Source organism: Pan paniscus, chromosome 1, assembly GCF_029289425.2.
Source record: "Pan paniscus chromosome 1, NHGRI_mPanPan1-v2.0_pri, whole genome shotgun sequence".
Classification (NCBI taxonomy): Eukaryota; Metazoa; Chordata; class Mammalia; order Primates; family Hominidae; genus Pan; species Pan paniscus.
Genome location: NC_073249.2, coordinates 185,763,711 through 185,790,403, shown reverse-complemented (window position 1 = coordinate 185,790,403; position 26,693 = coordinate 185,763,711). Strand labels below are relative to the sequence as shown.

Genomic DNA, 26,693 nt, shown 5'->3' with positions numbered 1-26,693 from the left:
TCTTGAGGGTCACATCTAGAAGTTTGTTGTTAGGGTTCAGCAAGGTGCTCATTGGGAATACCCTGAATGAACAGCACAGTCTACAAGATCCCAGTGTTGGCCGGGCGCGGTGGCTCAGGCCTGTAATCCCAGCACTTTGCGAGGCCAAGGCAGGCGGATCACTTGAGGTCAGGAGTTCGAGACCAGCCTGGCCAAGATGGTGAAACTCTACTAAAACTACGAAAAATTAGCCAGGCGTGGTGGTGTGTGCCTGTAGTCGCAGCTACTTGGGAGGCTGAGGCATGAGAATCACTTGAACTCGGGAGGCAGAGGTTGCAGGGAGCCGAGATCGTGCCACTGCACTCCAGCCTGGGCGACAGAGACACTCAAAAAAAAAAAAAAAAAAAAAAACCCCAGTGTCAAGGAGTTGGTAGAAAATGAGGGCCTCAACTTGTTTGGCAGCCTTGACCCTGACTGTTTCACAGTGACCATGGTTAGAACCTCACAGTGGCCAAGTAGAAAATATATTCTAAGTAAGTTATGATATTGGAACTTGTCACTGGTGAAAGCTCGAAGGGCCTTCACAAGTCTCCTCATGCAAATACCCCATAGCCAGATGGGCCCAAAGAAAGGAAATGACCCACCCAAAGCTTCCTGGCACATAGGTGGGCTGGCTAGAACCTCAGCCTTGCAGTCAAATGCCTGCTTTGGCACTTCCTGCCTGTGTGACCTGAGCTTAAGTTTCCTTATCCATAAAATGGCTTTGTTGTGAAGAGTAAGTGAGATAGTTCTAATTCACGTAAGCAGCTCATGTGGCACACAGTGATATAAGTGTTGGTGGTGGTTATTATCAGGTTATACTGCACTGACCTGCTGCTCCCCTATGCCTTCTCTTCCTCCTGCAAACCCTATACTCCAATTATAAACACGACGTGTGGCCCTGGAATTGTGTGCCTGGCCCCTGGTCAGCACAAGGGGTACAGTGCAGGCCTGACCTGGCTGGGCTGGCCTTCATCTTTCCCCACCCTATATGGGTGAGGATATGCCCAGCCACTGAGGCTCCTAGGAGTTGCTGATGTAAGATTGCTCCCTCCTGCTCTGGCTTTGCATAGCTGCTGTGCTTACTACTGTCTAGCTGCACCAGAGCAAAGCCCTTTGAGGGTGGAGACTGGATTCACATACTGACTTTCCAAGGGGCCTGTGTGATGCTGGGGCTCTGGTGGACATTCGGAAGACCACCTGTTCGTTAGGGACTGCTGGAATTAGAAGGACGCTTAGGAATCATTTTTTCCAAGCTCTCCATTTTATTTATTTGAGACAGGGTCTCAAATTGTCACCTAGGCTGGAGTACAGTGGTGCGAACACAGCTCACTGCAGCCTCGACCTCCTAGGCTCAAGCCATCCCCTCACCTCGGCTCCCCAAGCAGCTGGGACTACAGGTGTGCGCCACCACAGCAGGCTAATTTTTGTATTTTTTTTGTAGAGCTGGGGTTTCACCATGTTGCCCAGGCTGGTCTCAAACTCCTGAGCTCAAGAGATCCTCCCACCTTGGCGTCCCAAAGTGCTGGGATTACAGGCATGAGCCAGCGTGCTCAGCCTCATTTTATGTATGAGAAAACTAAGACCAAGAGAAGGGGAATGACTGGTCCAATGAATGCATAGTGATTTGGCTGTTAACTGATTAAAAAGACACTGGTATCTATATTGGTTTTTATTTATAAACAGATTGACATAAAATAGGTCCAGATGGCAGCGTGAGTAGCTGTGCTGCTGACTTGCTTACAAGGAAGCCTGTGGACAGGAGAGTGGGTGGAACTGACTCCAGCCTGGAAAACCTGCCCTCCCATCCCCCTTAGCGCCTTCTTGGCCTTCCGGCCTGATTTTCTTCGACAGCAGTTCTGGCCAGGGCAAGGAGCTGTGGTGGGGGCAGTATGAGCCAGGGACTCCCTTCCCACAGATGAGGCCTAGGGCTGCAAAAGGGCCCCGTGAAGAGAGAAGGTGACAGGGATCCTTCTCCTCCCCATATGGAGTGATGTGGTCAAGGCTTTATGGGTCTCTCCACCTCAAAGAGAAAGTGCCCTAGGGTAGTGTCCTCTGAAGAGGGGCCACACCTATCTGCAGAGGGCCTCTCTGGGACCAAGGCAGGGCAGTCTCCCTCCTCCTGAAACCCAGTGTCTAATGTGGGAGGAGTATTAACTACAGGGTTTGCCCAAGTGCCAGAAACAATAAATTAACAATAAGATCTTTTTGTAAAAAAGGTAGAGGTTTGCACCACGAGTTTGGATTCAGGGGAATCTGGTGAGAAGGTACGAGCTGTGGGGCGATGGGGTGCCACAGCAAGACCAGGACAGAGTTGGCCTTTTCCTCCATCACGTGGAAGGCATTCAGCCTAAACTCCTGGTGAGAGGCCAGCCAGGCTTGAGAAATAAACAGAGGGACCTTAGAGCCCCGGCAGAGCTGAGGGAAGAGCAGCACCAGCCCTGGACCCCCACTCTCCCTCCTCAGTCCTTCATGGAAGGACTTATCATGGCAGCTGTGGCTAGGAGTGGTGGCTCCACACAGCCTCTTGGAGTCCTGAGGTGGCCCGGAACCCCACTGAGGTGCCTGGGGTGGGCTGATGCCCCTCATTCCTAGAAGAATGCCCCCACCTCCTGCCACTTGGTTGTCTAGGCTGCCTCTCCTGGTTCAGAACTTGCCCTGCTTCAGCCGGTCAATGTGGTAGGAGAGCTTGAGTGCAGGCCCCAGCTTCAGGCCCATGTACTTCATCATCATGTCACTGCGCAGCAGCAGCAGGGCCTTGCCATCAATCTCCTGGGGGGTGGGGAGGTGGGCAGAAGTGGAAGGGAGGCACCATCAGAGTCCTGGTTGGTCTGACCACCCCAGGTTCTGATTATAGGCCATCCTGGGAAGTGCCCGCCACATGGAGTCCAGTTCACCTGCTGTGACGCTGAAGCCTACCTGTTCTCCTCAGCCTTTGTCTCTAAGCATCCCTCCTCCCCAAACATCTCCTATTGTCCCCACCAGGTGAGGCTCTCCACACATGTTCCTACTGAGAGGTCAGGCAGCGGCACCTACGTGTTTGCGAAACAGGTCAGCATGGGGTCCAAGCTGAGGATCAGCTTCCCGGACAAACTGCATCACATCCTCGACTGTCCATGAGGAGGGGTCCCGGCCACTCAGTCGAGAGGCATCGCGGCTCTCCAGGTATCGGTCCGACCCTGCAGGACAGGAGGGCACCTACCATAAAGGGCTGGGACTGGTTTGTAAATCCCCACCACTCTCCTTGGCACATCTCAGTGGCCTTCTAGGTGATGCTCACAGTAGTGCCAGACCATGAGCTGAGGAACTGGAGATAGCTGGGGGAGGGAAGCATTTCTTCACAAAGGGAAAGCCAAATCTTTGTTTTTTAAGGGTAGATCTGATTTTTGGAAATGGCCAGAAGAAATTTTGCATTGAGGCTATGATTCAGCCCAAACCTGAGACAGTGGTACCAACATGGTAAGGGGACTATTTGGGTGTCTGGGGGGCCTGGTGAGTGGGGCTGTTTTTGCCATGGCTCTGGGGGACCATTTCTAGAGAGACTGGTAGCCTGGTAAGATTATAGACAAATCCTTGGCATGTGGGCAAAAAATACCCTGGATTCTTTTCCAAGGCCTGGAGAATAGGTGACCTCATTACAGCCTGATACACTAAGGCAGAAGCTGGTTTTTTGGTTTCTTTGAGATGGAGTCTCGCTCTGTCACCCAGGGGCTGGAGTGCAGTGGCGCCATCTCAGCTCACTGCAACTTCTGCCTCCCAGGTTCAAGCAATTGTCCTGCCTCAGCCTCCTGAGTAGTTGGGATTACAGGCATGCAGTAATTTTTGTATTATTAGTAGAGACGGGGTTTCACCATGTTGGCCTGGCTGGTCTTGAATTCCTGACCTCAAGTGATCTGCCTGCTGCGGCCTCCCAAAGTGCTGGGATTACAGGCGTGAACCACCGCGCCCAGCCACAAAAGTTTTTGCTTTGGCTGCCAGGAATCTCAATGTTAATTTAGTGTTTTGCTTGGAGCTTTCATCTCAATTTTGACTCAGATATAACGCCTCCTGTTTCCCCTGTGGGATTTGGGATCTCTGTATTTTGACTATCATCTGTCAGAGATCTTTTACATGTTTTATTCTCTCTGCTTGGAATCTGTCCCCTTCTCTCCCTTCAATTTTTAATTTTCTTTGGGCAAACTCCAACTTAGCTAAGCAGGTCTCGGCTTCAAGGATCAGTTCCTTTATGAAACTTTTCTGGTCTAATACTGAAATAAATGGTCTCACAAAGTATTTAGTATATTCTTGGTTACAGATCATTCTGTACCCATTTTCCCCCATCACACCATGCTAGTAATCTCTATTCTCCATGAAGCAGTAAAGGAACCTTTAAAAAGCAATAATTATGGCTCATGCCTATAATCCCAGCACTTTGGGATGCTGACATGGGAGGATTGCTTGAGCCCAGGAGTTCAAGACCAGCTTGGGCAACAAAGCAAGAACCCCATCTCTACAAAAAATTTTTAAAAATTAGCTGGTATGGTGGCACATGCTTGCAGTCCTAGCTACTCAGAAGGCTGAGGCAGGAGATCATTTGATCCCAGGAGTTCCAGGCTGCAGTGAGCTGTGATCGCACCATTGCAGTCCAGCCTGGGTGACAGAGCGAGACCCTGTCTCAAAAAAAACAAAAACAAAAACAAAAAGAGCAGTAATTGAACTATGTCAACCCCTTCTAAAAACTCAATGCAGTGGCCTCCCTTTGCATATGAAATGAAATCTGAACTCCTTCCTGTGCTTGCCAGCATCTATGAGGTACTCCATCAGCTGAGCCTTCCTACCTTTGGCCTCATTTCACTCTGCAACCCCTGCCCACAACTTACCCCTTACTCGCCGTGCTTCAAACACACTAGCCTTCTTTCTGCTTCTTGAATAAGTCAAGCATTTATCCTCTGACATGCAATTTCCTGGGTCTGGAATGTTCTTTTCCCAAATCTTTTCATGCCTGACTCCTTCTCAACATTTGGTTCTTACCTCAAATATTGATTCCACAGAGAGGCCTTCCCTGATCTCCTAGTAAAAATGCTCAATTACCCACACAGTTCTCTACAATCCAATTACCCTAGTTTCCCCCTACCCCCCCACAGTACATATCGTTACCTAAAATAATTTCATGGACTCATTTATTTTATGTTTCTTATCTGTCTCCTCCCTATACAATATAAGCTCTCTCTTGTTCCTTGCTATGTTGCTGACACATAAAAGAGTGCCTGGTCTGCCACAGTAGATGTTCAAACACATCTGTTAGATAAATAATGATCACAGATAATAGTTACTTGTATATTTTTCTTTCTCTCCAACCAGACTATGTCTCTATTGAGGCAGGGTCCTTGCCTTGCTCACGTCTGTATCTACAGCATCCAGAGGTGCCTTGTTGCAAACTACCAAGTGGCAGAGCTAACACACACCTGTACACTGAGTGCAGTGGCTCACGCTGTAATCCCAGCACTTTGGGTGGCCAAGGCAGGAGGATCGCTTGAGGCCAGGAGTTTGAGACCAGCCTGGGCAACATTGCGAGACCCTGTCTCTACAAAACAAGTAAAAAAATCAGCTGGGTGTGGTGGTATGCACCAATAGTCCCAGCTACTCAGGAAGCTGAGGTGTGAGGATGGCTTTAGTCCAGGAATTCAAGGTTAACAGTGAGCTATGATCATACCACTGCACTCCAGCCTGGGTAACAGAGTAAGATCCTGTCTCAAAAACAAACAATAAACAAACAACCACCCCCCTCCCCCACCATCACCACACACACACACCTGTTAAAGTAAAAGGGCCTAATATTTAACTCTCTCCTGCAAAGGCTAAGAATCTCCTCCCATTTGCCTTCATTCTGGGTCCCGGGCCTAAAAAGTCAAAGTACACTTTGTCTGGCCTGGCCTAGTCCAGCCCCTTTTGGAGCAGAGATTCTAGCATATTGTCTTTTCAAGCTTATAGCTGGGCACTGGGGAGAGGTATGCTAGAGCCAGCAGGGGCTGCTTAGAGTCACAGAAATCCCAGTGGCTTTTTGGAGGTGTTAACAGATGGAAAGTTGGAGGGGGCTCTGTGAGCCAGTCACTTCTCCCTGTCTTAAAAGTCTACTGTGATGCTAAGAGAGAAACCAAGTGCAGAGAGGCTCTGGAGAACAGAGAGAAGATATGGGGAGAGAGTGTATATGCAAGAATGTGTCTTTCTTGGACCATCTTAGATAATTCCTCTAATCAGAGGCTAGATACCATATATACATACATACATGATATTATACACACATATATATGATAGTATATATAAATACACACATGCTACTGACTGAATATGTATCCCCTCAACATTCCCACGTTGAAATCCTACCCCTCCCTACCCACATGATAATATATATTAGGAGGTGGGACCTCTGGGCAGAGCCCTCATGAATGAGATTAGTACTCTCATCAAACATGGTGCAGAGAGCTCCCTTGCCCCTTTGGCTGTGCGAGGTTACAGTGAGAAGATGGCTGTCTATGAACCAGGAAGTGGGTCCTCATCAGACACCAAATCTGCTGGTGCCTTGATCTTGGACTTCCCAGTCTTCAGGACTGTGAGAAATAAATTACTGTTTATAAGCCACCCAGTTCATGGTACTTTGTTAGAGCAGCCCAAATGGACTAAGACGACCCACATATTTAATACTACTATATATTTATATGCTTGTCTGTCAGCCTACTCCCATTAGAATATAAACTCCATGAGGGCAGGTGGTAGTAAGTTGCTAATTTATATGGTGATTAGGAGAGATGTCTCCGAAATGATGAAATTTGAGCAAAGACCTTGAGGCAGAAGAGCAAATAGCACATGTAGGATTTAGCAGGAAGGCCAATGTGTCAGAACAAAGTGAATGAGGGAGAAAGTGGTGTGAAATAACACTAAGAGGCATGGATGTGTGTGTTGAGGAAGAGGAGGGAAGTGGCAGTGAAGATAACAGAGGACCCTGTACACCATGGAAAACCACTGGCTTTTCTGAGTGAAATAGGTAGCTTTTGAGCACAGGAGTTACATGAACCAACTTGCAATAAGAAGGATCACTCTCATTGTCTATGTTGGTAACAGACTTCAGGGGGACATGGAGAGACCAGTTAAGAAGGAGGCTACTGGCCAGGCATGGTGGATCATGCCTGTAATCGCAGCACTTTGGGAGGCCGAGGTGGGCAAATCACGAGGTCAGGAGTTCAAGGCCAGCCTGGCCAACATGGTGAAACCCCGTCTCTACTAAAAATACAAAAAATTAGCAGGGCGTAGTGGCAGGCACCTGTAATCCCAGCTACTCGGGAGGCTGAGGCAGGAGAATTGCTTGAACCCAAGAGGCGGAGGTTGCAGTGAGCCGAGATTGCGCCACTGCATTCCAGCCTGGGCGACAGAGTGAGACTCTGTCTCCAAAAAAAAAAAAAAAAAAAAAAAAAGACAGAGGTTATTAGGCCAGGCACAGTGGCTCATGCCTATAATCCCAGCACTCTGGGAGGCTGAGGCAGGCAGACTGCTTGAGCCCAGGAATTTGAGACCAGCCTGGGCAACATGGTGAAACTCTGTCTCTGCAAAAAATTAGCTGGGTGTGGTGGTGCATGCCTGCAGTCCCAACTACTTGGAAGGTAGCTTGAGAGGAAGATCGCTTGAGCCCAGGAGGTTGAGGTTGCAATGAGCCATGATGAGCCACTGTACTCCAGCCTGGGTGACACAGTGAGAGACACTATTAAAAAAAAAAAAAAAAAAAAGGAGGCCATTATGATAAGCCAGGCAAGAGACCACTGTGGCATGAACTACCAGGGTGGCAGTGGTAAAAAGGTGACCTGATATATGAACAATATTCTATAAAGAACCCCCACCATTGTCAACTCATTTGACCTTTAAAATAGCCCTTGAAGGAGGTGTTATCACCATCTTTAGTTCAGAGGGGAGGGGTGAAAAGAGAGAGGAAGTGACTTGCCCTGTCTTTTCCTATTCCCTCTGCAGACAGCCTATGGCAAAGCTCTCCCCATCGCCCCTCAATGTGTACGGCTGGCACTTACTCTTCAAGGAGGGCTTGTTGTCTCAGTCTGAGCATGACTAAGGCAGTTGAGGCACATCCACAAGAGGCCAACTAACAAGCTCATGCCTAATCATCCTGGTTAATGCAGTAAGAGAGGAAACAGACTCAACATCCAAATTCTTTTAAGACAAATAATTCTAGGGCCAGCCGAATGAATCTTCTCATAGCCTTATGAAGACCATCAGGCTGTAAAGAGATTTATACAATGACCTGGCAGACAGACTCATGGTGGGTTTCCAAGGAAAATTGGAGATGCCTAGGGAACAACAGTACCATCTGAGGCCAGTGCCAGGAGGGCAGCCTATCACAAAGTACTCTTCTCAGAAACAGGGCCTTGGGGAAGATAAAAATAACAGTAACTCCCCTCATACCTGGGGAACGATTTAGTTTCCAAAATGATTCCATATCCCTTCTTTCATTTGATCCTTTTAACACTCCTGTGGAAAGACCAGGTTGGTGTCACCATCTCCAGTTTGCACATGAGGAACATTCTGCATATGAGGAAGACCTGAGAGGTGAGATGACTGACTCAAGTCTCAAAGCAAGGGAGCCGAGGCTAGAATCAGCGCTCAGCTCTGCCTCTACTTGAGAGCCCTTTAGATTCCATTTTGCTGCCCTGCTCGGGTTGGGGTGGGGGGAGGGGCCCCACAGGCTTCTTCCCAAGATTCAGCCTTCCTGAAAGCTCTCTCTCCGCTGAGGTGACTTTTTTTCTTTTTTCTTTTCTTTTTTGTGACGGAGTCTCACTCTGTCCCCCAGGCTGGAGTGCAGTGGCGTGATCTCGGCTCACTGCAAGCTCGGCCTCCTGGGTTCACACCATTCTCCTGTCTCAGCCTCCTGAGTAGCTGGGACTACAGGCGCCCACTACCACGTCCGGCTAATTTTTTGTATTTTCAGTAGAGACGGGGTTTCACCATGTTGGCCAGGATAGTCTTGATCTCTTGACCTCGTGATCCACCCTCCTCGGCCTCCCAAAGTGCTGGGATTACAGGCATAAGCCACTGTGCCCGGCCGAGGTGACTTTTTTTCATTGCAGGCTCTGCTAATGGAGTCTTCCTATACTTTCACACCTCACTCATGCGTCCCTGGGCTGGAGGAGGCTGGAATCAGGGTGTGGAAGTGACATTCTCCTGGCTCCCCACTGCTGCTTCTAGACCATCCTCCTATGAAAGCTCATGTTCTTCAGAGGCCAAACATGTACCCAACCATCGGCTCTTCCTTCTCACTGTTACTCATAGATATCTGGGTTTCTACCCCTTGGTAAATGAAGACTTTTTGTTACTTAGCTCACTACCCACTGTTCCACCCCAACTCCTGCTCTAATCCTTGGAGGCAATCCAGCTACCATGCCTCCAGTGACTCTCACCTCCATTCTACTCCAAATACCTACTGCCAACACCACTGTCTGATTCTTGCAATCCCTTGGAATAAATCCACTTCAGAATTTTAAGCATCCCATTCTCTGACCCCAACCTTCCATCTTTTCAGCTCTCTTGGGATGTATGTCCACTATAACTATTATATCACAAAGTTCTTTGGCATGTCAAACTTTCCATTTTCCCTATCCTGATTTAGCCTTGCATCCTTCCTACCCTGACTGCCTTCCCAGATGTAGTGGTTGATGACTTAAACCGCTCTTCCTGATTTCTTTACATACTCTCCCCCTTCCTCCCAGCTCTTGCTCTACTAGCTCAGCAAAAAAGCCCTTAATTCTCAAGCTGTCTTTTCTCATCCCATACCTACTAGGTTGCTAAGAATCACAGAAAAAAACCATAGCTTTTGCAAACTGGCCAACTAGTCTCCAAGCATAGTTGGGCCCTGAGGTTTCCTGCAAATCATCCCCTTTTCTTTGGTCCATTTTTCCCCATCTTCTTTAAGACTAGTCCAGTCTATCAGCGCTCCTAACCCCTTCCCTGACCAGGCCTTTCTCTATTCACTGATGGACACACTCAATCTTCTCTCCTCTCTCAGAGAAAGTGTGCCTCCTTTTGGCTAAAGACTGATGCCTCTGCCTATGCCCTTGATCCCACCACTCCTGAAGCCTAACTTTCTCCTCTTTCCTGTATTCTTAATTGCTACTTTTTGGAAGGTGCAAGCTGTCTGCTGACATACATGCTTGAAGGGCTCCCATTCTGAAAGATCTTCTTTGACTTAGAGTCCTACTCATCACCAGCCTTTTTTTTCTCATCAAAGTCCCCAGCACAATCTGCCTTCACCCCTCCACCACAGCACCAAGGCTGCTTTCGCTAAGATCCACCAATTACCCACTAATGGTGGAATCCAATAGATGTTTCTCAGTCCCTTTTTTGCCAGAACTTTGTTATGCTGTGCTCTCCTTCAAATACTCTCTGTAGTCCTGGCCACCACAATATCAAATTCTTCTCACTTTGAATTTTCTAAATTTTCCCTCACTTTGAATATTCCTTTTTCTCCTTGGTGGGCTCACCTTCCCGTTCTCACCTCCTAAGCTTTGTTGGTTCCCAGGACTTCATCTTTGGTTAACTGTTATTTTCATTCACTACATACTTCTGAGAAGTGAGTATCATTCACCCTAAAATTTCAACTGCTGTTTATACACTGGTGACTCCTAAATATTTAACTTCAGCCCAGCACTCTTCCCTGAGGATTGGATCTGCATAGCCACTGCCTGTTAGATGTCATCTATATGACCATGGGCTCCCCCACCTTCCTTCTCTTCTATGGTGGGTTCCCTCTCTCAGTGGATGGCACCACCATCTATCTGGCCACCGCATCTAGAAACCTGGGAGACAGTCCTCACTCCCTTCTTCCTCACATCTGATTAAATCCTCAAATCTGATTAAATTTGCCTTGTGAACAGTTTTCAAATCCACTCTCTCTTCTCCAAACCTTCTGTCTCTGCCCTAACCCAGGCCTTTGTCACTTCAGATCTGGCCCACTCGAGTAACCTCCTAACTTGTTTAGGTTTCTCTAGTTTTGTCCCTCCTCAAATCCATGCTCAACACAGTAGTCAATAATCTATTCAAAACAAAAACCTGTCTTGCCTCTAATTAAATGCCCATTTAAGGTCTTCTATGATATATGCCTTGACCTTTCCAGGCTTTTCTCTTTGAGTCTCAGTATTACATTTTATGGTTGAGCAATTCCAAATTGCATGCAGTTCCTGGTATAATCAGTGCTATTTCTTATTCTTTTGCCCTTATTCATGTTGCCCCTCTTCCTGGAAAGCTCTCCCTCCTCTACCAGCCCTGATATGGCCATTTATACAGTCTCAGGCAAGGCATCATTCCCTTAAGAAAGTGTCCCTTGAACACCAAGCTTGGGTTAGGTATTCCTTCTTGTAATTTTCATATTACCCAAAGCATATGTCTGTCACTGCACTCAAGACATTGTTTAATAATTATCTGTTTAAGTGTCTCTCTCATCATAATACCTTGAAGATAAAAAGGGACTGATTTTTGCTTCCCCATGCCAAACACAAATGGAGTTCAAATAAATAGTTAATGGATGAATGAGTGAATGAATCCTTCCCTGTCCCTTTTGGGTCTAGGTCTTTGGCTCTTAGTTTCTGTTATGCTCAAGCCAATCCTGGAGCTCCAATTACCTCCCAGGTGCAAGGCCAGGCACAAGAGTAAGTCCAGTCCCTAGTCCCACCACCAGGCAGAGGGCAACAGAGCTAGGTCCTCTCTGGCCTCCCAGAGCTCAGGAAGAAGTGAAGGAAAGAGTGAGGGAGGGAAGGAGGGCCAGGACTCTGGTAAGCTTACCCCTGGAGCATAGCCTGCGCACAGCTGAGGCAGTGCTTGGTGGGAGGCCACAGGATGAAAGCAAGGGCCGGTGCCTTTGGGAGGTGCTGACAAGGTTGGTGGGATTCGAGGCAGAGTCCATTGAGTCTGAGTGTGGTTCCAAGGAGCGGGCCAGACTATTCCCCAGGACAAAGGTTTCACCTGAAAAACAGTAAAACCAGAGTTAGAGCTTAGAAGGACTGCCAGAGTGCTGGCTCCCAGGTACCTGTTTGAGTGGAGCAAGCAGCAACAACAGAGAAAGCCCTGGGCAGGGACTCAGGAGGCCTGTGTACCAGTCATGGTTGTGGCTGTCATGAGGTGACCTTAGTCAAGCTCAGTGCCACTCTCTGGACTTTGGTCTCTTTAGAAATTCTTTCTCTTAGACTAGATGGTCTTTGAGGCTTTTTCTGGTCTAGATGCCCTATGCTTTTTCTTGATAAGGAACATCTTAAACAAATGGAGCTATTCTAGGATGGAAGACACTGCCTTAGACACAACATGCTAGAGCTGGGATACATTGCTTAGATGAAGGTACTTTAAAAGGTCACCCTCTGCTCAACCATCTGGACATGTCAGAAATGCTTCTTGATGCTTGGTTAAAGGCTTGTTTGTAAAGAATCTGCTCCTATGTTCCATCTCTCATTTTGTATTTGCCCTATTCTACAGAAACACTTCAAGGAAGCTGGGGTTGATGAGCGGTGAGCTTGGGCATGGAGATGAGAATCGGGTATAATCTGGCTCTGCCACTCAGCAGAGTGCTTCTTGGAGAATGTTAGTCTCCTCATCTACAACATGGGAAGCCCCTTTCTTCCAAGGAGTTTGTGAATATCACAAAAGAATGGCTATGAAAGTCTTTCCTTGTAAAAGGAATCTTACCGTGATGTTTCTATACCCAGTCCATGGCCCAACACCAGGCGGCAGCACCCAATCACTGTACAAAGAACCCGAAGCAGATTCCTCATGACTGGGTTCTACCCAAACCAAATCAGTTCCTCAGCCTAGGCCACAGCTTCTCTGCTTGTGGAGGGTGTCTTGAGTACTGGAGCATAACACTATCCTTTATCATTTTTCAAAGACATCAAGTGTTTAGATAATGCTTGGGATTTATTCGGAGCCTCTGATGAACACTAAATTTGAGCACATTGTTTGGCACACAGTAAGGCCTCAATGTTAAGATGGTTTAGGATTTTAGGACTGCTTTCTAATACTTACCTAAAATTGCTTGGCAACTATGAGCTCAAAGTAAAATCTAGGATTAGACAGCTATTTACCTTTATATCAAGGAGGCTAATTGTTGAAACCCTTTCCTAGAAGTGGTTCTGAAAAGATAAGTCTTTGAGGGTCCATAATACCTAAGCCATATCCCACCTCCTTCTGCAGATGAGGGTTCTGACTCCTATTTTCCAGGAAAAATGACTAGCAGGGTCCCATTTTGAGACATGAATGGGAATCCAATCCAGGATATAGGAGACCTGGGTTCTATACCTGGGCTCCTGCCTTTCACTAGGTATGTGATTCTAGACAAGTAGCTTGTCTTCTCTAAGCACCAGTTTCTTCATGTGTAAAATGGGGAAAAATCATCCCCTATCATGCTGAGAACATCAAATGAGAAAATGGAATGGGAGGAACTTTATGAATGTGAAAAATTGTTATTTTGTATTTCGTTCGGAGTTGAAGTGGCAAATCTAAGCTGTCTGTGATAGTTCAAGAAAAATATTTCATCCAGTTTCAGCATTTATCAGCAGGGTAACCTCACTCTTCTAGTTCTCATTTTATTCAGCTAAGACTGGGGATAGTATTGTCTGCCTCACATGAGCTAACAGATGTGAAGAATAATTATGATGACAAAGCCAGAGGCTTACCAGATGCTGATGCAAACCACTGAGTGTCTCTTCCTTTCAGCAATGCTAAGAACACTGAGACGTAGATTCTGAGTTGAAGGGTCTGAAAATCTGGACTGATGTCAAGTCATGAAATCTTATCCTAATGAGATGTACTGAAAGCATCATGCTCCAAAGCTCTGGGAGGTCCTAGTCCTGACAAGGCTGATCAGACGAGGCTCTCTTTGGTAGGACAGTGCCAGAATAGAAGATTGCAAATACTTTTTTTTTTTTTTGAGACAGAGTCTCACTCTATCATCCAGGCTGGAATACAGTGGCACAACTCACTGCACTCCTCTGCAACCTCCACCTCCTGGGTTCAAGCAATTCTTGTGCCTCAGCCTCCCAAGTAGTGCATGCCATCATGCCCCACTGATTTTTTTTTTTTTTTTTTGTATTTTTAGCAGAGATGGGATTTTGCCATGTTGGCCAGGCTAGTCTTGAACTCCTGGCTTCAAGTGATCTGCCCACCTCGGTCTCCCAAAGTGCTGGGATCACAGGTGTGAGCAACCACACCTGGCCTGAAGACTGCAATACTTTCAAACTGTGTTCTACAGAGCCCTGTGGACCCTCCACAGGGAGGCCAAGTAAATAGGGCTATGGGCCTCATCCAAGCTTCTATCAAAACTACTCTGGTTTTAATTTTTATGCACTGGAGTGTATACAAATTTTATATATAATTTTACCTTTGCCAAAAAACTTTTTTTTTTATTTTAAAAAAAGGAGTTCTACTGGTAAAACAAAACAAACTTTGAAACCACTGGTGCAGGTGTCAAAGACTGGGGCTGGAAGACTTGATTAGTCAATGATCACTGCCTTTTTATAGGATTCCTTTGCCCATCTATAAAATGGAGAGGAAAAATGCTTAAACTTCCTAGGGTCAATGTAAAATATACTATTGACATGTTGCAGATATGGGAGCAACTGGGATCAAACAAACATTTGTTGAGCACCCTTTGTGTGTGTGACAGCCACTATACTAGTTATGGTACATGCAGAGGTAAACAAATAGATAAGGACCTAGCCCTTACGCATGTATTTTCAGTGAGAAGCAGCTCTTCTCAGAGTATCACATTGCAAAGCTGACCTTAAAAATTAGAGTTCCCAGTGGAGGATGATCAGAGTGGTGGTGAGGAACCTCAAGATCATGGCAAAGGGGAAAGGCAATGGGAAGGCATCGTCCGGAGAAAAGTCAAGGGAGAGAAACACCCTAAGGGCAGTAATGGGAAAAGAAGAAGATTGGAGGTAGATTTGCTCTTTTGGAATACAGAGAGTAGAATGGGGGCAGGAGTTGTAAGAAGGCAGATTTCAGCTTTAAAAGGAGGGCATTTTGGCTGGGCATGGTGGCTCATGCCTGTAATCCCAGCACTTTGGGAGGCCGAGATGGGTGGATCACCTGAGGTTGAGAGTTCGAGATCAGCCTGACCAACATGGAGAAACCCCGTCTCTACTAAAAATACAAAATTAGCCGGGCGTGGTGGTGCATGCCTGTAATCCCAGCTACTCGGGAGGCTGAGGTAGGAGAATCGCTTGAACCCGGGAGGTGGAGGTTGCAGTGAGCTGAGATCGTGCCATTGCACTCCAGCCTGGGCAACGAGAGTGAAAGTCTGTCTCAAAACAAAAAACAGAAAACAAAAAACAAAAACAAAACAACAACAAAAAAAGGAGGGCATTTTAGCAATCAGAACTGCCCAACAATAAAATCAATTGCCAAAGATAGAGAGAACCTGTCATCAGGAATATTTAAGCAGAGGTCAGATGACCACCCTCATGTGTTGGGCTAGATACTAGATCATCTCTAGAGTACTTTCCACTTCCAAGATACAAAGATTCCATGCTCATAACCGAGCTTTCCCCTTTATGGGTGTGAACTGAGTGACCAAGGAACTAGAGATGTTGATCTAAGAAAATTCTTACACCAACGCAGGACCCAAAGACATAGCACAGTCCTTGTGCATGTTTACATCACTCTCAGTGTTTAAAAAAAAAAAAAATCCCTCTCTGAACCACTTCCCACATCGTTTACTGCTCTTTCATTCAACAAATACTATTAATTACTTACCATATGACAGTTAGGATGATGGATACTGAGAATGGTGAAAAAGATATTGTCTCTATCCTCATGGAACATTTACTATAGTGAGGCAGATGACAAAATACAGGTAGCTAAAAATATTAGCAACTATTATAATTATAACAAAGGAAAGAAACAGGATATTAAGATGGACAGTATCAGGTGCATCTCTTTTGGATGAGGAGAGCCTTGGAGGTCTTCCTGACACCTTGAAGTTTAAGCTGTGGTCCCACGAAGGTCCACCTGAAAAGCGGACGTGTGCCAGACAGTGTGCTTCAGTGAATTATGAGCATTTGCGTCATCTTGAAACTCTGACAATTCTAGGCTGGAAACCTATGTGGGAATCAGAGCGCATCCTGATATTTCAGTTTTTATTTGGCTTTAACCACTGTGAATCTTGGGATTTTGGCAGGAGAACCACTTTATAACTAACTGAGAAGACCAGGATGACAACTGGGAAGAAAGGCACAAGGAACCAGTGTCATGGGCAATGAACCACTTCCTCTAACAGAGAGGAATCTGAGAATCCCAAAACAGCAGACTCAGAGTTTAATGCTGGGTAGATTTCAATTATAGCTAAACTTAATAGGCACTGGGACCAGTGAAATCAATACAATCTCCTGCTTAATACTGTCCTAACAATCTCCTGCCTCATACTGAGCCACCGCACCCGGCCGGGCCTCTTTTACTTAGTCTTCACTAGCCACTTACTTGATCTAGCCACATGTATAGTTCTGCTCTGACATCACCTCCCCCAGGAATCCTCCCTTGACCTCTTCTTTCACCATACTCCTGGCTCATCATGCCTTGCTGGGCCAGAGTACCTCTGTGCTCTGCTTTCACCACATACATGTTCATATTGTCCCTAATACTGAAGGTAGGGACAATATCTTTGTCACCATTCTCAGTATTTTTTAGGGTGCCAGAAGGGGCTTTTTTTTTTTTTTTTTTTTGAGATGGAGTTTCGCTCTGTCATCCAGGCTGGAGTGCAATGGTGCGATCTCAGCTCACTGCAACCTCCGCCTCCCAGGTTCAAGCGATTCTCCTGCCTCAGCCTCCCAAGTAGCTGGGATTACAAGCATGCACCACCACGCCCAGCTAATTTTTGTATTATTAGTAGAGACAGGGTTTCACCATGTTAGCCAGGCTGGTCTCGAACTCCCGACCTCAGGTGATCCACTTTTGGCCTCCCAAAGTGCTGGGATTACAGGCATGAGCCACTGTGCCTGGCTAGGCCTCTTTTAGTTTTCACCAGCCTCTTATTTGATCCAGCCACATGCATAGTTCTGAAGAAGAGACTCTGCTCTGACATTGCCTCCCACAGGAATCCTCCCTTGACTTCTTCTTTTACCATACTCCTTGCTCATCATGCTTTGCTGGGCCTGAGTACCTCTGTGCTCTGCTTTCACCACATACATGTTCACATATCTCTCCCTGTCTCAGCTCTTTGAGCACAGGGATGGAGTCTGTCTCACCTCTGTCTCCCTAGAGTCTAGTATAGAATCGGGCACAGAGTAAGTATTTGTAAATATTTGATGACCTAAAGTAAAACAACTGGCCTGGATTATTCAAAATGCCAATGTCACGTCGTGAAAGATAGAAAAAAAAGGTGGATAACTGTTCTAGATAAAGGAAACTAAAGAGACAGGAGAATTAAATGCAGTGGATGATCCTTTATTGAATCCTGGATTAGGAAAAAACAGCTATAAAGGACATTAGTGTGACAACTAGGGGAAATTCTAATATGAACTATATAATAGCTAATAGTATATTAATTAATTTATTATTATTTTTTTTCAGACGGAGTCTCACTCTGTTGCTCAGGCTGGAGTGCAGTGGCACAATCTTGGCTCATTGCAACCTCTGCCTCCTGGGTTCAAGCAATTCTCCTGCCTCAGCCTCCCGAGTAGCTGGAATTATAGGTGCACACCACCATGCCCAGCTAATTTTTGTATTTTTGGTACAGATAGGATTTCACCATGTTGGCCTAGCTGGTCTTGAACTCCTGACCTCAAGTGATCTGCCCACCTTGGCATCACACAGTGCTGGGATTACAGGCATGAGCCACCGCACCTGGCCTAGTAGTATTTTATTAATGTTAAATTTCATTAGTTTTTTTTTTTTTTTTTTTTTTGAGACAGAGTCTCGCTCTGTCGCCCAGGCTGGAGTGCAGTGGCACAATTGCTGCTCACTGCAAGCTCCGCCTCCCGAGTTCACGCCATTCTCCTGCCTCAGCCTCCTGAGTAGCTGGGACTACAGGTGCCTGCCACCACACCCGGCTAATTTTTTTTTTTTTTTGTATTTTTAGTAGAGATGAGGTTTCACTGTGTTAGCCAGGATAGTCTTGATCTCCTGATCTCACGATCCACCCGCCTCAGCCTCTCAAAGTGCTGGGATTACAGGTGTGAGCCACCGTGCCTGGCCTCATTAGTTTTTATTTATGTTAAATTTCTTAATCATAATAATACTATTATGTTCCTTATTCTTAGGAGATAAACACAAAAGTATTTAAGGATAAAATCTCTCATCTGCAGTTAACTCTCAAATGGTTCAGTAAATAAATGAAAAACATTTTAAATATATAGGTATTCAACAAGTACGTATATTTATATGTGTATATATAGTTAGGAGAAACAGACGAAGTAAATACTGCAAAAAGTGGTAAAGATAGGCAAAGAGTTCATGGTTGCTTATTGTTCTATTTTTGTAACTTTTCTGTAGGTTTGAAATTTTTAAAATAAAACATTGGAGAAAAAAGTAGTAGTCTCAACTTAGGTAGGAAAGCTTAATGGGATATGAAATCTCCCTGAGCTTTGGGTGACTACCTGCTATATTGGAAGTGCATGGTCAGTTGGGCCAGGACTCTAAGTGGTAGGGTAGTGTGGAGACAAGGATATAGGAAAGGGGGAGGGCCAGTAAGCACCCAGATAACAGAGGTGGTACCTATGTATGTCTAGCAGAAGCGTGTAGCCAGGCAGAAGGGCAGGAGTCATAAATACCAGATCCAAAGGGCAAAGCAAAAGACAGCTCTTGTACAGATTGAGCTCTTTGGCAGAGGTTTAGGTAAGTAATCAGAAAAACACAGGAAATGATAATATCAGAGGTGGGGCAAAGGGTCAGTAAGGCAGACAAGCAGGCAGGAAGGCAGGCAGGCAAGCAGGCAAGCAGGCAGAAAGGATACACTAAGAAGCACAGAGGAATTAGAAGTTTAGGCAAGGCTCTGGCTTGTCTGGGCATAGTTAAAGGCTAATTTCAGGGAAGCAAATAGAAACTAGAGTGAGAGCAGACAAGTTGCTGAGCACCCACGATGAGAAACAGCTTAAGAGCAGAGGAGGACACAAAAAGTGGGCTCAATCTGTCTGAAAATGGGGAAAGGAGAGGTAGCAGCTAATGGCAGAATGTGATACCTTGGTCTTTGTTTCTCTTAGTTGGTGAGGCAAGAAGAGTCTGGCTAAAGTTTGCTTCCTCTTATCTAGTGGCTGAATCAGAGAGATGTAAATTGGGGCAGAATTCCCAGGAAAGGTCATGCCCCAGTCCCAAACCACTTTTGGGACTGCAGGCCCATGAGGTACATCCTTACCAGTCTCTGAATGCTGCTACCAGTATGTTTCTCTCACTTCTTAATGATGGCATTCCATTTAAGAATTCGGAGTTCCTATTTCTTTGAGAAATCTCTTTTTAAGCTAGCAGCTACACTCATGGATGTGCTAACCCCCATTCATGCATCCATTCTTTCAGAATCCCAGGTAGGCCTAACTTTCATGTCTGAAATGTAGATCAGAGTTCCTGAATGCCTAACTGGAGGTATTTAAAACTTGCCTTTGTCTGTACCAGCTCTACCATGCCCAGTCCAGACTCCCAGTGCAACATTCTAACTGCAAGTCAGAATGCCTTTTTCTTTTCTCAGAGACTCTGGTACTGAAAGAAAGCAATCTAGCATGGGTTAGGTGAGGAGAAGTTCCCTCCATAGAAAAGGATCAGCCAGGGGATCATAGAAATGGCTGCAGGGATCAGATGGTCTGGCCCCCACAGAGTATTTAAAATTCAGGTATCTTTTTGACCTGCTTGCAAGTCACATAAGCAATACGGATTTGGGTACAGAAGTATCTATGAGGGAAAGGGGGAAGGAGAATGGGGGAACAGTCACTTCCCTGGGCACATTCTCTAGAAGCAGTGCTTTTATCGGAGGTGATTCTGTTAAGACTATGATGAAAAGACACCAGGGAAGGCAGTGTGGGAACAAGACTTGTTTGTGTAGAGGAAGGTCGGAAAAGACAACTTTCAGACTTGTGTCCTCCCATCAACAGACAGCACAGCACTCACACTGGCAGCACCCCTCCCTATTTCTCTGCTCAGGACACAATCTGCAGGGCTTTTTTAAGGGCCTTTCCTCCCTCTCAGTAATGACCTACCTTGCTATGTTTAAGGCTGAGCTTTTCTTCCCTCCCTTGTTCTGTGTCCTGGGTTCCAGATGAGAGACGCAGAGTTCCATTGAATCTTTAATCTCTCTCGGAAGTACTTAGTCACTGATTTGGCCACGCGGCATCTGCTTTCCCATTGTGGGTCTGGTATGTTAACTAAGAAAGTTATTTTCCAGCCGAGTGAGAAATAGCAGGAACTTGAATTGACTTGCTAGACTGGCAGTGCTGGAAGTTAGGGCCATGTGCCAAAGGAAAGAATAGATGGCCAATCACCAGGGAGCAAATTTCTCAATCTGTAGCCTGAGACTAAACCTTCCTGCTGGCAAGGGAGATGTGTGTTAGGCCTTTGCTGCCAGGTTCACACTGGGAGACGTTCTGTGACTTCTTGGTGGCTCCACATGCAGTCTGAAACTCAGAAGGGGAATTGCGAACCACCTTTTATCTAGGGATAAGGATCTAGAAAGAAATAGGGGTGATCCTAGAGACAGAAAACAAAATCCTGAAGAAAAAGTAAAGATGAGAGGAGGCTGAAAAGTCTCAGATATGGCAAAGGTAAGGGACAGAAAAGCAGACCTCTGGATAGTAGGTGCCAGGCCAGTAGTTCTGAAGGCTGACCCTGGGCCCCTGCAGGTGCTGCTGCTAGCCCTGTCCCCCACTCTCAGCCCAGGCCCCATCCCAGCTCCTACCTGGTAGGTACCTGTCGTGGCTGTGGCTGTACTCTATGGCAGTGAGTGACAAGTGAGTCTGTGTAAAGGGTTGGTTGCCAAACAGATTGTCACTACGAAGGTTGTGGCAGAGTTTCTCCAGGAAGCGGAGGACGTAGGTGATGCTGTTGACTGCTGGGAGGTTGAGGGTATGCTGTTCCCGGTCAAACACGGCTGTGGAGTGAGTAAACAGGGCCAAGCATGTCAGCCTGGCAGTGGAGTACAGCGCTAGGCAGGACGAGTCCAGCCCACTGCTTGTCTCAGGCTTACCTGGTTACACAAAGGGAATCAGTGCCCCACGTTTCCTCCCTCCCTCTCTTTAACTCCCTCCCTCGAGGGCTTTGATTTTTGCCTCCAACTGTAAAGGGCTTGCAAATATGGGAGTGGCCAGGCCAGGTCTGTTGCACCCTGGGCTCTGGAATGATTTTATTCAACTTGTGAAAACAACTGTGAACATAATTCTCTCTGCTCCATCACTTGGTTGGATCTCCCCCAGGAAATCTGCTCATTTAAGGTGCTATTTTCACAAGAACTGCCCAAGAACAGAGAAGCTCGGCAGAAGAGTAGAATATAGCCATAGCCAGCAATGGTATGGGTACACAATTTCTGATCTACATAAGGGCACTAGAATTTTGGCAACATTTGGAACTGTTTCATGCTTGGTGTTAGTTTACTTCCTATCATCTTTTTCTATAAAAATGTATCAGTATAAACCTTAAAAAGCAAAGACCTGTGTATTTGTCTCTGAGGGCAGCAAGGACATGGGGATTTGGGGAGATAGGTCATTCTCAAGAACCAGTTTTGAGGCAGAAGAAGAACCCCAGAGGGGGTATAGGAGAGCAGCTAAAGAGAGGCAGTAAAGAAGGCCAGGTTCTTACAGACCACTACAAAGAAACAAAGAAGAGACCAGGGAGTAGGCTGGGCCTCAGAAGGGACATAAGGCTTAATTTCCCAGGCACTTCCCAGTCTTTTTTTTTTTTTTTTGAGACGGAGTCTTGCTCTGTCACCCAGGCTGGGGTGCAATGGCACGATCTCAGCTCACTGCAACCTCCGCCTCCCAGGTTCAAGCAATTCTCTTGCCTCAGCCTCCCGAGTATCTGGGACTACAGGCGTGCACCACCATGCCTGGCTAATGTTTTGTATTTTTTTTTAGTACAGACAGGGTTTTGCCATGTTGGCCAGGCTGGTCTTCAACTCCTGACCTCAGGTGATCCGCCCACCTCAGCCTCCCAAAGTGCTGGGATTACAGGTGTGAGCCACCGCACCTGGCCAGTTCCTAGTCTTCTATAAAAATTCCCTGCCTGTCTGCTCCATCCTCCTCACAGCCAAGTACTCCCTAGTCTGGGTTGCCACACCACTCTGTATACATTTCCCTATTACAGCACTTCTCACAGTTAGCTATGTATATTCTTTCTTTTTCACTGGTATGGAGCCTAAGCTGTCATCTTCTATTCTCCCCTTCTCCTGACCAGTGTCTGGCAATCACCTGACACATAGTAACGGTTCAATAAATGTTTGCTAAAATAATACAGTCTGGTTATTTATGGAGTCTTCCATGCCAGCGGGGTTTCCTGAAGCTGGTTATTACAACCTGCTAGGGAGGAGGGGCAGGGGATTATGGAATAGCATCAGTTAAGACTGAAAGGCTCTAGGTCAAGTCTTCATAGGTTTAGTGGCTAAACAGGATTTTGGATTTAGGAAAACTGAAACAGAATCAGGACACAGGAGAAAAAATGAGTATTCTGTGAGAGCAAAAAACACTGTGTCACTGAATCAAACTCTCATAGCAGTAAAGAAAAAGGAAATGACTTTTCCCAACCACCCTGGGATTTAATTCTCTTCTACTGGGCCTGGTTTAGGACGAGGAAGCTAAGGAATCAAAGGAATGATAGAGGAGTTCAGTGGTTCCTGAAACCAGGTGGGAGGCTGCAACAGTCTGGAGAAACCCTCCTGCTGCCACAACATAGCCCCCTCTGGATTCTTTCTCCTATACTTTCTGTACGGACAGGTCAATCAGGTAGATGGGGGGAATCAGTTTAGAGGCTCAGTGAAGCAGAATCTGTGGGTATTCTCCTTGGCAGAGGTATGCATAAGGCTCAGAGGGGCTCTTGGGGGGTTGGAGATGAGGAATGGAATACCTTCACATTTTTCCAGAGCCTGCAGGTATGAAGTGGGAACCAGGATGCCTTACAAGAAATCAACCAGTTGAGAAGGTGGGTCCTTCTGGCTGGGAGGCAATATGAGCCAAAGTGTGCTTACCTGAGATAACCTCACCACCATGGCCTTGCTTGAGGAAGCTGAAGACGGTTTTCTGGTGATAAGCACAGTCGATACAGGCCTGGACAGCCTGCTGCAACACCACAGAGGCACGGGCTGGTCCAAAATGGTCAGGGAGTTGCTGGACCTTCTTCTTATCTAAGTGGGGGCCTGTGCTGCCATTCTTGTTCAAGTAGATACAAACTATGGGAGACAAAGAATCAAAGAAGCTTCAAGAGTCTCTGGGATAGAGAAGTCAGAGAACAGCATCCTATTCCATCTTTTATACCTTGGCCTCTGGTTCCTAACAGAATTCCTAGCAGCTGAGCTGGTGAAATGCTGTGGGAGGTAGAGGGTGGAGGGTCAAGAAAAGGCTGTGCCCAGCTACTGCCAACCCAAACTGCATGATCAAAGTCTGTGGGAAGACTGGAAGAGTGGCACAGACCAAAGGCCAAGACACAGAGTTTGCACTTTGTCTTCTGTGCACTGAAAAGAAAATCTAGACAATTCCCCTCTTGTACGTACTTCCATTTTTTTGTACTTGGTTGCCTCACATATTCTTTGTACCTCTTACCATATATGTGTAAGGAGCTGTGGGGCAATGGCAGTATTAGCAAGGGCATGTGTGTGTGTGTGTGTGTGTGTGTGTGTATGTATGTCATTGGATTTAGAATAGTTGCACCATTGATCATTTGCCTTGCTTTCTGTTTTGGGCCTTAGGGTCCCTTTGTTACCTTCTACATCAACACTCATGCCCAAAAAATATAGCAAAAATTAAAAAAAAAATTGGATTAAAAAAAAAAAGTTGGGCTGGCCGTGAGCCACCCGTGGCTCACGCCTGTAATCCCAGCACTTTGGGAGGCTGAGGCGGGTGGATCACGAGGTCAGGAGTTCGAGATCAGCCTGGTGAAGAGGTGAAACCCCGTCTCTATTAAAAAAAAAAAAAATAGCCGGGCATGGTGGTGGGCGCCTGTAATCCCAGCTACTCGGGAGGCTGAGGCAGGAGAATCGCTTGAACCTGGAAGGCGGAGCTTGCAGTGAGCCGAGATTGCGCCACTGCACGCCAGCCTGGGGGACAGAGTGAGAATTGGTCTCAAAAAAAAAAAAAAATTGGGTGCAGTGGCTCACATCTGTAATCACAGCACTTTGTGAGGCTGAGGCGGAAGGATCACTTAAAGCCAGGAGTTTGAGACCAGCCTGGGCAATACAGTGAGACCACATCTCTACAAAAAATTTGCTAGGTGTGGTGGCATGTGCCTGTGGTCCCAGCTACTTGGGAGGCTGAGGTGGGAGAACTGCTTGAGCCCAGGAGTTCAAGGCTGCAGTGAGCTGTAATTGCGCCACTGCACTCCAGCCTGGATGACAGAGACTCCGTCTTTAAAAAAAAAAAAAAGTGAAAAGAGCTTGAGGGTCCCAAGACGGTTAAGCACTCTCCTAGCTACTGGCCTCCACCTGGCACTGCAGTGGGGAAGGGGTGCAGTGGGCACAGGAGACCGAGGCAGTCCTAACAGAGTTGTCTCTGGAGTTGTTCTCTCCTCAGGACCCACAGCAACCTGGTCAGCAATGACATTTTCTCCTCCATCTGCTTTCCAGCTTCCCATTTGAGTAGCGGGTACTATTCTTTCTTGTGTGGTTGTGGCTCACTAGCTGAAGGGGTAGAAGGGCAAAAGTCTCTTTGCTATTAAAGGTAGAAAAGATAAGAGCAGTAATTGTGTGGCCTGTGGATGGACTGTTGTTCTCCTTGGGTCTCAGGTTCACCACCTGAAAAATGAAGTGACTGAGCCAGATGCTCTCTGAGGATTCTCCACCTTCATAATTCTAATTCTAAGGAGAACCAACATGGACGGAAGAAATGGAAAACAGAAAGTAGGGAGGTGATATGTGGAAAGTGACAGGAGAAACATAAAAACAAAAAGAAGAAAAGGGTAAACAAGATGAATTGAACGAATACATTTAACTCTGCTCTCTCCAAAAACTCACTAAAATGAGCCAGATAATAAGAGAGGAGATGACAATAAAATTAGGAAGGTGGAAAGCGGACTGGGAACGTAGCGACTGACTCAACAGACCCAACAAAGCTGTATACCCTAAAGCTGGAGTGGGGAGTGATGAGAACCACGCTCTCATAATTTGCAAAAGGCCTAATAATCGGCAGAGTTGGTGCCTCTGGAGGTGAGTGTGAGGGGGAGCTAATAAAAGAAGGTTTAACTGAAGTATTTTAAGAAACAGGATTTTCACATCTAGTAATGTGACTCTTTTACTGAAATAACTAAAAATGCAGGAATCCAGAGAGATAAGAAGAGTAATAAAAACAAGTGTCTACGAAAAGACACCTATAAGAATGTTCATAATAGTTTATTCATAATAACCCCAAACTAGAAGCAACCCAAATATCCACCAAAAAGAGAAGAGATACAAATTGTGGTACAGTCATATGCCACATAATGACATTTTGGTCAATGGCAGACTGCATATATGACAGTGTTCCCATGGGAGCTGAAAAATTCCTATCACCTAGTGACCTTGTAGCCAATGTAAAGTCATAGCACAATGCATTACTCATGTGTTTGTGAGGAAGCTGGTGTAAACAAACCTACTGCACTGCCAGGCATATAAAAGAATATAGCATATAGGATTACGTAGAGTATATAATACTTGGTAACATAATAAATGACTATGTTACTGATTTGTGTATTTAGTATACTTCTTATCATTATTGTAGAGTGTACTCCTACTTATTAAAAAAGTTAAGTGTAAAACAGCCTCAGGCAGGTCCTTCAGGAGGTATTCCAGGAGAAAGCATTGTTATCACAGGATGACAGCTCCATGCATGTTATTGTCCCTGAAGACCTTCCAGTGAGACAAGATATGGAGATAGGAAACAGTGACATTGATGATCCTGATCTTGTGTAGGCCTAGGCTAATGTGTGTGTATGTCTTGGGTTTTAATAAAAAAGTTTAAAAAGTAAAAAAATAAAATAAATCTAAAAGTTTTTTAAATAAAAAAAGCTTACAGAATAAAGATAAAAATAAAATATTTTTGTACAGCTATAAAGTATGTTTGTATTTTAAGCCAAGTGTTATTAAAAGAGTCAAAAAGTTAAAAAGTTTATAATGTAAAAAAGTTACAGTACGCTAAGGTTAATTTATTATTGAAGAAAATTAAAAAAAAATTTAGTGTAGCCAAAGTGTACAGTGTTTATAAAGTCCACAGTAGTGTACAGTAATATCCTAGGCCTTCACATTCACTCACCACTCATTCACCACTCACTCAGAGCAACTTCCAGTATTGCAAGCTCCATTCACGGTAAGTACCCTGTATAGGTGTACCATTTAAAAAATCTTTTAAACCATAATTTTACTGTATCCTTTTTATCTTTATACATATTTAGATACAAAAATACTTAACCATTGTGCTGCAACTGCCTATAGCACAGTAACATGCTATACAGGTTTGTAGCCTAGGAGCAATGGGCTATACCATCTAGGTTTGAGTAAGTACGCTATGACA

At 45.8% G+C, this 26,693-nt stretch overlaps 1 protein-coding gene across 17 annotated transcripts in view; it reads right to left on the bottom strand.

The window, feature by feature from the left end:
- Window positions 1–1,675: 1,675 nt before the first annotated feature.
- Window positions 1,676–26,693, bottom strand: part of SCMH1 (Scm polycomb group protein homolog 1) — a 217,030-nt gene continuing 192,012 nt past the window's right edge. For 12 of the 17 annotated variants that reach the window (XM_063608326.1, XM_055094628.2, XM_063608321.1 and 9 more), the window contains 6 exons: window positions 23,186–23,386; window positions 20,909–21,100; window positions 11,830–12,009; window positions 8,461–8,526; window positions 3,055–3,197; window positions 1,676–2,790 (listed from right to left, as the gene is read on the bottom strand). In XM_063608326.1, coding sequence (XP_063464396.1) covers window positions 2,665–2,790; window positions 3,055–3,197; window positions 8,461–8,526; window positions 11,830–12,009; window positions 20,909–21,100; window positions 23,186–23,386 — 908 coding nt within the window. In that variant the 3' untranslated portion in view covers window positions 1,676–2,664. The remainder of the gene's footprint in view (window positions 2,791–3,054; window positions 3,198–8,460; window positions 8,527–11,829; window positions 12,010–20,908; window positions 21,101–23,185; window positions 23,387–26,693) is intronic. The other 5 variants (XM_063608314.1, XM_063608323.1, XM_063608320.1 and 2 more) reach the window with 1 other exon arrangement.